At 48.3% G+C, this 14474-nt stretch overlaps 1 protein-coding gene across 11 annotated transcripts in view; it reads left to right on the top strand.

The window, feature by feature from the left end:
- The window catches only part of PKD1L1 (polycystin 1 like 1, transient receptor potential channel interacting), a 175459-nt gene that overhangs the window by 35100 nt on the left and 125885 nt on the right, over positions 1-14474 (top strand). For all 11 annotated transcript variants that reach the window (XR_002775242.1, XR_002775243.1, XM_023517881.1 and 8 more), the window contains 5 exons: positions 3204-3372; positions 3872-4111; positions 6225-6357; positions 9707-9913; positions 11820-12001. Coding sequence is in view for 9 of the 11 variants with exons in the window: in XM_023517881.1 (XP_023373649.1) it covers positions 3204-3372; positions 3872-4111; positions 6225-6357; positions 9707-9913; positions 11820-12001 (931 nt within the window). In the remaining 2 variants the exon portion in view is untranslated. The remainder of the gene's footprint in view (positions 1-3203; positions 3373-3871; positions 4112-6224; positions 6358-9706; positions 9914-11819; positions 12002-14474) is intronic.

Genomic DNA, 14474 nt, shown 5'->3' on the forward strand with positions numbered 1-14474 from the left:
GTGGAGTGTGCAGCTCTGTGCCACTGTACGGGTCACAAGCCCAGGAAGGGGCCGTGCTGCCAGGGGAGATAAGGAGAATCACCACTACGGTATTGGTTCCCATTTTAGCCTCCCTGCTATGATCATTTTACAAATGCTATTTTGCCTGCTTTTAAGAATTCCTCAAATGTCCAGTCTCTTTTCTTTTTCCAGAAGGTGTCTATATGCTCAAGGCTGTTATTTATTCTGAGTTTTCTGCGACTGGGGTAGAACTTGGGCCTTATTATGTAGAAATTGGCCTTGGGGCCATATCAATGTTCACAAATTCTAGTAGTGTCAATGAGGACAAGTTCTTGTCTTTGCTGGCTCGCACATGAATCAGAAAACTAAGACCTCAATCTGGAGACTGAGCAGCAGACTCAGCTATAAGTAAAGTAGGATTCTCTCTGCTTTAATTATACCATTCAAGGCTGAGTGCAGTGGTTCACTCCTGTAATCCTAGCACTCTGGGAGGCCAAGGAGGGAGGACTCCTTGAGGTCAGGAGGTCAAGACCAGCCTGAGCAAGAGTGACCCTGTCTCTACCAAAATGAGAAAAATTTACCTGGGCTTGTGGCGGGCATCTGTAGTCCCAGCTACTTGGGAGGCTGAGGCAGGAGGATGGCTTGAATTTAGGGGTTTGAGGTTTCTGTAAGCTATGATACCATGACACCATACTGAGGGCAATGACTAAGAGTCTGTCTTTTAAAAAGAAACTATGACATTTCTAATTATAGCAATTCTAAATTTGATGGAACATCTGTCATTCTTTTCTCATTTAGAAAATATTTCTTGCAGACTACTGTGCTCTGGGGGGGGGGGGGCAAAACGATGAAATCATACAAGGCCCTGGTGTCAGGGAATGTTATTTAGTAAAGGCACGAAGACATGTGTGGGAAAAAGATCAGATAAGACATCAAAGTGCCTCAGGAGCGGTCTGGCCGAGGCAGTGAGATTTTAGGAGATGGATTATGCTAACAGGGGGGCAGGCCTAGCAGCCAGGAGCTGGCGTGAGGCTTGCAGCACCAGGCGTTTGGGGCAGTGGCAGGGCCCTGAGGCAGGGCACAGAGCCAGAGCAGGTTCAGGCGCTTACCCACGTGTGCCAGGAGCTCTGCTGGTGCCTCTTTGTGGCACCTCACTTCATCCTCACAGCTACCTGTTAGTTCTACAGAGGAGGGACCGGAGGCTCAGGAGCGGGGGGGATGGGCAAACTCGTCACCTACCATGGAGGGAGGAGTCCCAGCCCATCACAACAGCGCAGGTAGGGAGCCCCCCTGTATAAACCCCAAGGTGCCAGCTACAGGGAAGGAATAGGTGGTCATATTTCCCAGAAATAGGAAAAAGGGGACTCCAGTGAGGGCTGCACTCTGCCAACTCCTTTCTGTAAGAAGCCTTTCTGTTTCACACAGAGGGCATTTTCTACACTCTCAGCCTGGGAGAGCCTCTCCACCTGAGAATCATAGAATACATAGGGGAGGCTTTCTCCAACCTGTCCACACTCCCTAACTGACTGGTGGGTCTTCATACTGACTTGTCTTAACCAAACCTGCACTCATGAGCAGCTCGTGTGGCCAGTGTGAGAGCATGGTCCTCGGAAAGCCCTGCTGGCTATGCCAGGATTCAGAGTTAGCAACTCTGGGTTTTGATCCAGCCCCAGCAGGTTGGAAGCTGGGTAGTCTTGTGCACATCTTCAGATTGGACTTCCCTCGCACTTTTTGCCTACTACATGGTGCTCAGAATTAATTTTCAGGCATGGTTAATGAGACCATGTCACTCTTATTCGTGTGATATTTATATTTCAAAAATCCTAATGCAATGATGAAAGAAAAAATATCCACTGTTATTTTATCTCTGTTATAAACAAGCTTTATAAAAGAAAAACTAAGCAGGAGAACAGCAATAATAATAAATTATCCATCCTCTCTTCTTAATATTTCTGTGTGGTGAGTGAGTTGTTCCAAATATTCTTAGATCTCACAGTCCTCTTCCAGAATCTGATGCCGTGTTTGACATCTGCCTCCTAATACATGACGTGTGTGCGGTGTGTATGTGTGGTGTGAGGCAGGTGTGTGTGGGGGGTATCTGTGTGTAGTGTGTGTGGCGTGTCATGTGCATGTATATATACATGGCATATATGCATGCAAAATCTTACATTTTATAGGACTTAAATGGGTAAAGGCTTATTTTTGGACCCCCATTTAAGAACCTCTGTGAAGTAAGACTATTTGATATGCACAGTGGAGGAATACTTTCAAAACAAGGCCATCTACCAAAGTAATTAACCTATTTCAAATGAATTTCTCTATTTACTGCTATATAGGGAGTTCTTAGGAGACACGGAGAAAATATTTCAAGAAAATTTTAATGAGAGAAATTCTTGACAAAGTTTTTGCTTCCCAGACCTGTTTGATTTTAGAGCAGATGCTTAGAATTTTGAAATTTATTGGAATTCAAAGACGCAAAGTTAAAAATGAAGAATGCTGACGTGTGTTGCATGAGACAAACAAATTAATTTTAAGCCTGTTTCTTTCATAGCTTCTTTTTTTCCCTCTCATTTTAGGCACCGTTGTTATCTATCATTTCTCATCCACTTCTTCATGTGATGTGTCTTTTATTTATCATACCCTAGTGGACGGCAACCAGGGCTGGCTCAGCATAACTGTTGGGTATAAGATCCAATGCATGTTTTTGTTTAATTCCAGATTTAGTAAAAGCTCCCTTTAAAGGTCAGGTGAGACAAGGAGAGTCATGGACAGCACAGGGTCCGAACCTCAGCTTGGCCTGAGATGTCCACTTGCTCTTGAAAAGGGTCTTTTTTCATCTGGAATTTGTTCTAGGACTTTTCTAGAAACCATAGGCATCAAGGCTCCCATCTAAAGGAATGAGAAGGTGGGTTATCACAGACAGTCATCTGACAGCCCCACATACCGTCCCCCTTTGAGCAAAATTCCAAAAGGAGTTGACCTTTTCACCTTTTGCACTATGACCTCAACGGCCTATGAGCTTGGGCCAGCACTGCCTACCTGGTCCCTGCTGCTGTGTCAGGCACTGTCCCGCCTTCCTGTCTGGAGGCTGCCGACGTTACTCGAGTCCATGGCAGAGGGGGCAGGTGGAGGCACTGATCTCTCCAAGTGGATCACAGCCCTGCCGTGCTGATGTGGCCACACCTCTCTTTCTTTTGCCACAGCTGTCTCTGTCTACACAAACGGAACTGTGTTTGCCGCAGACACGGACATTGTGTTTGCAGCTGTTACCAAGGCAATGACACCCCTGGAGTTTGCATGGTATTTTGGGGAGGACCCACCAGTGAGGACAACTTCAAGAAGCATTAAAAAAAGATTCAGCGTCCCCCAATGGTTGGTAAAAATGGTCATCACGGGCAGCTGTGTATAATGCAGCCTAAATTCAATCTGAATATTACCATGTTACTGTTAAGATGATATTGAGGGTGTTACATTTGTATTATAATAAGCCACTGAGTCCTTCTGTGAATTGAAATCAAACACACTTGCTTCCCTTCAGCTTGAACTAAGTAAAAAGGTGTAGGGCTTGGAAATCAGACAGTCCTAGGTTCAAATCCCATCCCAGCCACCCATGTGACCAGAAAGCCTTGTCCAAGTAAGCAGAGCAATGCTTACCCTCACTGCCCTAAGAAGTGAATTCAATAATGAAGAGGGGGTGGCCAGAAAGATTGCTTCTCCTCCTCACCACTCAGATTGAAATCACTGTGTACAAGGACAATTCTTACAAATTAAACTCTGCCTTTCTCTTGTGCTGATGTGGGAGTTCTCTCCAGCCCTGACCCTGTTCTTATCTCACCTCTGCCTCTCCTGTCCTCCTGGCCCCATCCTATAGGTATCTTGTGACGGTCAAGGCATCTGACAGGGTCAGCAGTGTGGTCTCTGAGCCCCACCTCATCAGGGTACAGAAGACTATTGTGGCCAATCGGCTCGTGTCCCCTGCCTCAGCTCTGGTAAACGCCACGGTGGCCTTTGAGTGCAGGATCAACTTTGGCACAGATGTTGCCTACCTGTGGGACTTTGGGGATGGCACTGTCACCCTGGGGAGCAGCACCAGCAGTCATGTGTACAGCAGGTGAGCCACTGTGGGCAGGCAGGGGAGTGGCATCTCAGGGTCAGCCCTGGGGTTCCCCACAGCAGACCCACCCTTCAGGGAGAGTAGGTGATGGATACACAGAGACAAATGAGGCCTGGCTGTGTTTGTTAAGGAGACAGACAAGCCAGAGATACTTTCAGTACAGGGGCCTTTGTGCTCCCCAGGAAGCTGTGGTGTGGTGGGGACAGCTCGCTCTTTGGAAACTAGAGAACACACAGTGGCCTTAGCAGATGAGCTGAAGGTGAAATCTTGAGGAGTTTGCCAAAGGGGAAGTGGTAAGGGGGTTTCAAACAGTGGCCCTGGGTGAAGCTATGAGAGGGGATAGCAAGGGGAGAAGTTTGGAGTGACCAGGGAAATGTGCCCAGGACAGCAGGATGTGGGTGGGGGGCAGGTAGTCCAGGGCCTCACTGTCACCCTGAAGAGAGTGACCTTTAATTCCACAGCACCTGCTATCTGCCCAGGACAGAACATTACAGAGATATACATGAGAAAGTGGAAACTAGACTAGCAGGGCCACTAATTCCCAGCCAAGCCTCTGGTCAACTGCGGATTCTAGGATCTGAGTAGGTGGAGATCTTGCTGCAGGATTCCAGTCCCCACGGCTGTGGGGAGACAGACATGGCCATGGCTGGGCCTCAGGCTGGCATCAAGCCTTTACGTTGGTGTAGGAAAATATCAAAATGTGCAGAATTTTCTAGAAAACAAACTAGCGGCATCAGGAAAGGTTGCAGACTTCCTGCAATGCTGGGCAACCATGGGTGTCCATGGCCAGACTCTCCACGTTTTGCTGGGACTCCTGAGTGGCCCCCTCATGGATTCAGGACTTCTCCATCAACAGACTTTCATGTGGGGAAAGATTTGAGCGGTAGCAAAATGATGTGCTCTATAGCTCCAGGAGCCCTTGCTGCCCTGGAGCCAAACCAATGGCTGGCTGGTTCAGCATCTCTGTGAGTCTGTGTAGAGTGTGTGCTGGGCTCTGTGGCAGCCCGAGACTGCCATGCTGCCTTCATTCCAGTCAGTAGGCCCTGCCTTTCTTACTGGAGCTGAGGATGGCAAGTGCTATTCTGGTCCTTGCAAACTGAAATTTTGTGGTCTTCTGAAGCAGTTTTTTTTTTTTTTTTTTTTTTTCTGTTTCAAGTCAAAAGTCTTAAATGTGGCTCATGCTTGTAATCCTAGCACTCTGGGAGGCCAAGGCAGGTGGATCACTGAGCTCAGGTGTTAGAGACCAACCTGAGCAAGAGTGAGACCCTGTCTCTACTGAAAACAAACAAACAAACAAACAAATAAAACAATCCAGACATAGGGGTGGGCATCTATAGTCCCAGCTACTCCAGAGGCTGAGGCAAGAGGATCACTCAAGCCCAAGAGTTGGAGGTTGCTGTGGCATCATCGCTCACAGCACTCTACCCAGGGTGAGAGTGAGACTCTGCCTCAAAAAGAAAAAAGAGTCTTAAATGATTATTTACTGTGAAACATTTGTAGAATAAACATGTGTTTCCTTAATAAAGCAGCACTTGCTGGGTCAGGAACTGCCCTGCTTAATACTCCCCCACCCCATCATGACTGTCTCCACAGCTGGGACCCTCTGCCCTCCCCCACGGGCAGGACTCACATCCAGGTTGTGGGTCTATCCTGAGTTTGCAGGACCCTAAGAAATTGATTAGGAAAACGGATTCATGGAGCAGGGACTAGAACAGGACAATCAAGCCCAGAAACTCCCAGTTAATGGGTTAGGGTGCCCATCACACAGGGAAACCCCTGGATCACCCCTGTGGTCAACAGAGGACCAAGCCATGGTTGGGACCAAGCCAGGAGGGTTGCCCAGAGAGAGAACGTGCCCTCACGGAGATGTATTGTGTTTGTAGCTGGGAGTTTGGTACCTGGCCCCACCCAAGCTGGGTAGACAGCTGGTCTGGTTCATTTGAATAACCTCTGCGGAAACCTGCCTCGTGATTCTTCCTCTCCTGTTCTTATTGTCGTGTTGGCTTGCCATCAAATACTGTAATTCTGCAGTTGTGGGCTGGCTGTGAGGGTGAAGGAAAGCCCAGCTGCAGCACATCCATCCCTCTGTCTGTGCGTTCTGCTCTCGCAGGGAAGGCCAGTTTGCTGTGGAGGTCCGTGCCTTCAATGACATCAGCGCCACCACCCTACGGAAGCAACTTTTCATCGTGAGCAAACCCTGCCAGCCTCCCCTGGTGAAGAACATGGGGCCTGGGAAGGTCCAGGTAGGGCTGGGGCCTGGGAGATCCTTGGCCAGCCTTGTTTTCAGCTTCACCTCTGAGTTGGGACCACTGCTTGGAATGGTGTGAGCTTTGAGGAGTGAAGGGCGGCTTTGTCTGGCTCAGTTTACACAAAGGAGCACCTGTGAGAGCTTCGGAGCAGGCAGCCCATTCCGTGGTGGGGAAGGGCCTAGCCCAGCCTAGATGGGAGGGGACAGCCTTGTTTCTGTTATATTGCTCTGTATTACTCTGGCATTCAGCTCAGCTCACTTTGAAGAGTTTTGTTTTTTTTTAAATTAAGCTAAGAACTGTAGCATATTCAGGAGAAAGCAAAATTTGAATATATGTGACACCAAAATCAAATAGGGTGGTTCTCTTTCTTTCATTGCTTTGAGGGTTTTGGTTTGGAATAAATTTTCCTTTTCAGGGCAAAGGTGCTTAAGTGACATATAGGAATTAAAATCCATAACTGAACTGCCTTTGCCAAAAGGCATTTCTGTGGCATCCAAGCCCCGAGAGTCCCTTTGAGTCCCAGGTCCGGGCACTTCCAGACAGCGGCAGTGAAGATCAGCCAGCATTGGCCAAGTGCCCGGCTGCCTCGCAGGCAAGACCCCGCCTGCTTTAGGCCAGTGTCACCTACGCTGTGGGCCGCTCATGTTGGGAGACAGATCAAAACACTGAGGATAGCAAAGCAGAAGGCTGAGTCTGGGAAGAGCATGGGGCAGGGTAGGAGGCCCCACCCACACCAGTCTGCTGCTACTGTCAGCCAGGGGATAAGATCTTTTTTTTTGGAGATTTTTCAATTCATAAAGTTTTCCCATTTTCTCATCTGTAAACCATAGAATATTGATAATTTCATTTTTTCGTTACACTTTATTTTACATATTTTCTAAAAGTATGAAGAAAAAAATGGAATCACCTCAAATCTCACCAGCCACAGATCACTATGAGCCATTCCACATATTTACTTTCAGTATTTTTCTAAGGCTTTTTATGTGTAGGGTTTGTGTGTGCATGCTCACCAGTTTGTGAGGGGTTACAGTGTGACCATTTGTGGGTTACAGTGTGACCATTTTCTCGCAACAAAGTCTTGGTTGCATGATTTTAAAGGTGGGAAAATGTTAAGTCATAGGTACAAATTATTCGTCATTTAACAATGTCCTCATGCTTGAATGCTTGTTGAATCCAACTTTCTATCACTCCAGATAACTTGGCCGTGGGAATGTGTACGCATGCCATTCTGCACATCTGTGGCTTTGCCAAGGAATAATTCCTGCGAGTTTTCCCAGGACCCCGATAAGTGTAGCAACGTCCCCCTTGTGGAGGCTCACATGCATCAGGGTCAAAGAATCACCTCTCACCCACACTGTGCATTTTGCATTTTTAAATGTCTGTTAGGATAAATGGGCTAAAAATTAGCATCTCACTATTAAAATTTGCTGTAGTCCATATAAATCTGGGCAGTTTTGTGGCAAATCCTAGAATGATATCTTATTTAGAGTAAAAGCAATACAAACAAATTTAAACTAATTTATATTATGACTAGAGTCATTTAAAGAATGCCAAAGGTAAAAAAGAAAATTCCATTTATAATGAGCACCAAGATATCTTCAAATCCCATTTCTCAGGTCCTTCCAGGTTTTTTTTCTTACTGGTTTTTATGGAAACTTCAGGGTGAATGGCCTCCAGGGGGAGCCCTTACGCCAGCATCAGCCCTGGGAGGAGGCGCCCTGGGTGGAGGCGCCCTGGCCAGGTGGAGACTGGGACCTGAGGTCACAGGCTGGCCTGCTCCCCCAAGCTCACAGAGGGACCTGACACCAGGGACGTCAGGCCGGGGGGACAGGAAAGGGGCTTGGGAAAGACAGAGTGGCTGGCAGGGGAGGGACAGGATTGTAGGTGGGCAGGAACTAGCATTGTCCTTTTTAGCTTATTAATGTTAGCAGATACATTTTCATATGTTTATACTGCTGCTTATGTTAAAAGTATAAATAAAAAGTAGAAAGCTAGTACCACCAACCCATCACTTTCAAAGACAAACAGAGTCAAATCAGAAGCAACTAGAGCCAAGACAAGAGATACCCCAGGCCTCAATGGGCCACTTTGAACATCTAAAAAAATGATGTCTACAATGGAATGAATAATATTAATATTTTTAAACATCAACTATGCCAAAGGAGAGAAGCTTATGTTGTTCTCACAAAATAGACACACAACACGCTGGTTGCCACTGGAAGTAGCTTCTTGGTGCTCCAACTTCTTATTCTGAAGTTGGTAACTGAGGGAAAGAATATTCTTTTTTTCTTTCTTTCTTTCTTTTTTTTTTTTATTGAGACAGAGTCTCATTTTGTCACCCTATGCTGCGTCATAGCTCACAGCCACCTCAAACTCCTGGGCTCTAGTGATTCTCTTGCCTCAGTCTCCCTAGTAGCTGGGACTATAAGCGCCCACCACAACACCTGGCTATTTTTTTGTTTTTTTGTTTAGCAGGCCCTGGCCGGGTTTGAACCCACCAACCCCAGGGCATGTGGCTGGTACCCTAACCACTGAGCATGGGCACCCAGCTGGGAAAGAATATTCTTGTGAATTTCCTAAACAAACTGAGTTTGGAAATCCTTAAGGTCCTAGATAATTAGAAAAACTGTCCTTCTCATTCCTTTTTTTAAACAAAAAGATTTTTGTGCAGTCCCAGTCAAACAATTTCATAAAGATATGTTTTGGAGACAATAGAGAAATTAGATTATGAGGTAAGCTTAGATTATATTAAGAAATCAATATTAATTTTTAAGGTGAAATCATATTGTATTAGGTTATATTTATGTAAGAAAATGCTCTTAGTTTTTAAAGATTTAGTATTTAAATTTAGTATTTAAGAATTAAATATCATAATTTCTGAGAGTAACTTTAGAAAATTTTGGCAAAGAAAAAATATAGAAAGCAAATATCTGTCAACTATATTATAAATAACTTAGTTTTTACATATTGATTAATTTTACAATTTGTATTTTTGACATTTAGAAGTTTAAAATTTTTATGTAAACAAATTACCAATTTTTCTTTGACATTTTTACATTACTTTCTTTCTATTACTCTTATGCATAGAAAATTTTTCCTCATTATGAGTATATAAGTATAAATGTTTACTTATTTTTCTTTTTTAAAAAAATTTTTTACTTTTGTCTATAAAACAGATGTAGTGTTTATTCTGGTGTTATCTAAAGTCACACCCTAGGAATCCCCTTATTCTATGATTATGTGAACAAATAATTATGATTATGTGAGAGGAAGTTTTAGTAATTTACCATTGCATTAGACAAGAGGGACATTTAATGAGATATCTTTTCTTTTCAATGCTTAGGTATGGAGGTCTCAGGCTGTGAGGCTGGGAGTGACATTTGAAGCTGCCGTCCTCTGTGACATTTCCCAAGGCCTTTCTTACACCTGGAGCTTGACAGACTCCGAGGGGTCCCCTGTCCCCCTCCTTGCTGCTGTCAACACTCACAGACAGACCCTCGTCATTCCGAGCTACACACTGGAGTCTGGGAACTACACCGCCCTTGCCAAGGTCGGCTCACTGCCTCACTACTCTAGCAGCCCTGCAAAACCAGTGCTTTCCACCCATGTGGCACAGAGCTCAGCATTTATACCTCTATATCTGTTCTGTCCAAAGGAAAAACATTAAGAAAAAGTGTAGATAGGATTTTAAGACAATTCCCCCAAGAGAACAAATTACATTCAAATACTGGCAAAGTCATGGATGAAATCTTCCAATTTGTTTAGCAAAATCTCCCAGTGCACCTGTTTGAACAAGCCCCGAGGTAGTGCTGGCTGTTAGGAAAATGCACGCCTCAGCAATTTCAGAGCTCAGCGCCCAGACAAGATGGGGGCAGCAGACAGAGGGCAGGCCAGGGGAGAGGTATCCACCGTGACTGCCCAGCACTTGGACTCTCAGCAGGCCCTCTAATTTTTGGCTGGAAAAATGGTGAAAATGCGTGGGTCAGATGAGGGAGAGGTCACTTCCACAAGAGTGGGCTTCATGAAAGAGAGGTCCTGAAAACAGAGTCTGTTCACAGGTGTGGAAAGGGGCATGGGGTCAACAGCTTGGCAAAGGTGGGAAAGAGACAGGATTAATGGGCAGACCATGGTAGGACAGAGCTGGGAGCAGATGGTGAGGGTGGGGAAGGCCAGGAAAGGCAGCCAGATTAGGCCCCCAGGATATCTCAGTGAAGGAACTTGGCTCTTTTGATCGGTGGGACAAGCGGTCCTGCTGAGCATCCATCCCAGCTCTCTCCTGGCATGGCTCACCACAGGGGTTCACCAGCATCCACATTGGCCTTGACCCTGCTCAAGGAGGCGAGTCCACCGAATCTGCACTGTAATGTTACAGTAATGGCAAGCTCTGAACTGTGTTTCCAGACACTTCTTACAGTTTCCATGCTTATCTCACTGTGAACTAGACCTGTCACAACCAGCTGAGTGACAGAGGGCTGAGGCTAGGCTTTGAGGAGCCCTGCTGTAGCCATAGGTGGTAGGAAAAAGTAAAGGTTTCCCAGCATGATGAGTTCTTCCCTTTAGAAATATTAATTGGGAATGAGTTGGGAGCAGATTGGAGGTGGGACGTTGGATATTATTCTGATTATTCTGATAGTGAAGTCAAGAAACAGAAGCTGAACCAGGAGGTGGCAGTGGTGACTGTCCCCACACTCTGTGCGGCAGCTCCCCACCTGGTGCTACCTCCGACCTTTATAGATTCATACACTGGGGCTGGGACGTTCTCCATGGTGCCCTGGAACTGGAGCGGCTTAGGGAGCAGACAGTGGGGGTGTAAGAGGGAGTTTGGATGCCGGGTCGTTTATGTGTCTGGTTCCACACAGGAGATTGAACAGCAGGGAACCTCGTGCGTCTGTGCAAAGGAGATTCAGAATGACTGAGGCTGAGACCTAAGGAGAGAACAAGTGCTGGGCTGTGTTTCTTCCAAACTGCATTGCACTTTGAAAGAACATCTTTAATGCCTTATTTATAAAATATTTTACTATTCCTGGATTTTAAAATATCTGTCTTAAATTTCATTTACATTTTGTAAAGTCCATTAATATGTTCAGGGACAATAAAGAAGCAGCTTAAAGAAACATAAAGGAAGCCAGATAAAAGTCAAGCCGGGGAGCAAGGCACTGTCGACAGAGGAGGTTTGAGAACTGCCCGGAAGGTCTCATTTTGTGCTCACAAACCAGGAAAGTCCCCACTTTGTGCATTAACAGACTCAGATAGCAAACTTTTCACCCTACCCTGGACTCCAGCCCCATCTGCGATGGTGCAGAGTAGGGTGGTTATTTTGACAAGCACGATTGGTTTAGTTGGAGTGGAGGCTGCATTTGGACACACCAGTTTCCCTTCTAGTTTTGAGATGCCCGAGTGGCTCCAGTGCATCCCGCCGTGTCCCTGAGTGATGCTTCCTACCCTCGGCCCTGCAGGTGCAGATTGAAGGCAGCGTGGTCCATAGCAACTACTCCGTGGGCCTGGAGGTGCAGGCCCAGGCCCCAGTCAGCGTGATCTCCGAAGGCACACACCTGTTTGTACCTAGGACTGCCTCACCCCTCATTGTCCTCCGGGGTACCCAGTCCTTTGACCCAGACAATCCTGAGGCCACTCTCAGGTAAGCACCATGGAGATGGGCAGCCACCCAGATGCCACCTTCTCCAGACTCAGGCTCTGGAACAGTGGGAGAGTAGTTTAAAAAAATGTAAGTCCATCAACTTTCATAAGTTGGACTGTTCTATTTAGGGCCAAAAAATAAGGGAACTTAGGAAAAAAAGAAGTGAAACCTGAGTAGCTTTTTAAGGTGGTGTTTAAAGTAAGACCTGCTTGGTGGGATGCCCTTGGTGTGTGGGAGGCTTGGTGCCAGTGTTGTGCCTGTCCCGGTGGTGGGTCTCTTGCTGTCAGAGTCCTGGGTGCAGGGCTCCATCCTCTTCTCTGTCTATGCCTTGTCCCAGGTGGCCCCTCCCCGTGTCCTCATGGGGATCAAACAGTGATCCCTGAGCTAAAGCCACAGACTGGCAGGCTCTGGGCAGACACCGCCCCCAACTGCAGGCTGTGCATCCAGCCCCTGCAGGGCCCTCTCCGCAGCCTGCAGACGCGTCAGCCACAGTCCCGCAGACACCTCAGCCACAGTCCCGCAGACACCTCAGCCGTAGTCCCGCAGACACCTCAGCCCCAGTCCCGCAGACACCTCAGCCCCAGTCCCGCAGACACGTCAGCCGCAGTCCCACAAACGCCTCAACCACAGTCCTGCCTTCTCCCCAGCAGCCTGCCCATCTGTACTCATGCACTCAGGCCAGGAACTTCCGTGGCACCTTGACTCCCCTTTTTCAGCTCTCCCTTAAGCATGACCTTCTAACCTTCTACCCCACCCCCCCACACCTGGTCTCAGCCGCAGGGGTCAGGAGCTCATTTCTGTAAGGGGTTCCTGGCTGCCTCCCTCCCACCCTGCTCCTCCCTGCAGTCGGTTCTCCCAGGCAGGGACTTTACTTCACAGCTCCAGGCTCCAGGCTCTTTTCTGTACGCAAGTGAAAGCCAGCACCCTCACACTGCCTGTGAGGCCCAAGTGACCTGTCCCCAGCTCACCAGGGCTTCACTATCCCTTCCTGCCTCTGCCGCTCACTGTAGGGGCCCCTTGGCCTTCTTGCCCGTCCACACTGCTCCTTGGGGGTACCTGGTAGGCTTCTCTCCCAGCTCCATGCAACAAGGGTCCCTTCTGTACCTCGTCCTTCACTCCACCCAGAATCTGCCACCACCCGGTTCCTTGATTGTGTCTCAAACATCTCCTTCCAGTGAGGCCCACCCTGAGGCCCCCTCTACATGAACAACTCTGTCCTGACTCGGGGGTGGTTCTCCACAGCAGGGTGCAGTGTTTGCTCACTGTGGCCGCTGTTAGCTGACCGCCCCCCGCTGAACATCAGCTGGTGGGGACTCTGGTTTGATCCATCCCCTGTGCTGGCAGAGTCTGGTCAGTGAACGATTATTTATGCACACACACGCGAGTGCCTTGGTTCTCTCCACTCTGTGGCCACAGGCATATTTGCTCCATTTCCGGTGTGGGACTTGGTGTTCCTCTGTAGTCCAGTGGACGTGACAGGCTTCTTCTGGACTCCCCAGTTGGATCCAATCTTGGGCTGGGGGCAGAGCCCGCGCTGGCTGTGCGGCTCCCGCAGCCTGAGACAGAGGCTGTCTTGTTCTCCTGCCTCCCCCACAGCCCAGCACCTGGCGTGGTGCCTGGAAACAAGAGCTCAGTGCAGGCTGCTGAGGGAGTGCAATTTGCCCCTCAGGAGTAAAGAATATTCCAGCTGAACCCCAGAGCCCTTGCTCCATACAGGCCACGAGCTGGGAGGGAGGGAACGAACAGATACGGCCTTGTGCAGGCTTTGGGGACAGAGGTCTTCACAGTGGACCCTGCAAACCACCCAAAGAAATACACTTTTAAAGATCTCCAGCAGCTCAGCCTCGGGGGCACCTCTGGAAAAGGCTCTCCCCTGGGGCTGGCCCAGACCTGCCCAGCCGTGGGTATTTCTGTTTGTGCCCTGGTGGAACAGCTTGTTTACATGTGTGTCCCTGCTAAATTAAGGCTGGGGATGACGCTGTCCTCCTGCCTGACCTGCACAGAGCAGCCACGTTTATCTTGTTGGATGTGGCAGCTGTCATACAGCAGGGGGACTATGAGACTAGGGGGAGAGACACCTGGAGTCTGCCTCCTGGTCCTGCCTCTCACCAGCTGTGGGGCTGGGCTGTTCCCTGAGGCCTCCAAATGCAATTTCTCCCTACTGTGGGCTAGTACAGTGTTGGTGTCTAGCATGTGGGTGAGCGGTGGGCTGAGAGAGAAGTGCTCAGGGGGCTTGGCTGTGTTACCTGGGAGGGGCAGAGATGGGAGCACAGGGGGATCAGGTGGCCTCGTGCCAGTGAGTCTGGAGGAGCTGACTCAGGTCCGGCCTGAGCTGGTGGTGCTGCCACTCTCCAACAGCCCTCACCTCACCTCACTTACATACATCAGAGGAGGAGGAGGCAGTATCCCTTCCTCACCCATCAGTCCCCTTGAGACCCACCCCAGAAAGCCCACAGCGTCCCTTCCTCACCCA

Source organism: Otolemur garnettii, unplaced genomic scaffold (genome assembly GCF_000181295.1).
Source record: "Otolemur garnettii isolate 467f Iridium unplaced genomic scaffold, OtoGar3 scaffold00123, whole genome shotgun sequence".
In the NCBI taxonomy this organism is placed as follows: Eukaryota; Metazoa; Chordata; class Mammalia; order Primates; family Galagidae; genus Otolemur; species Otolemur garnettii.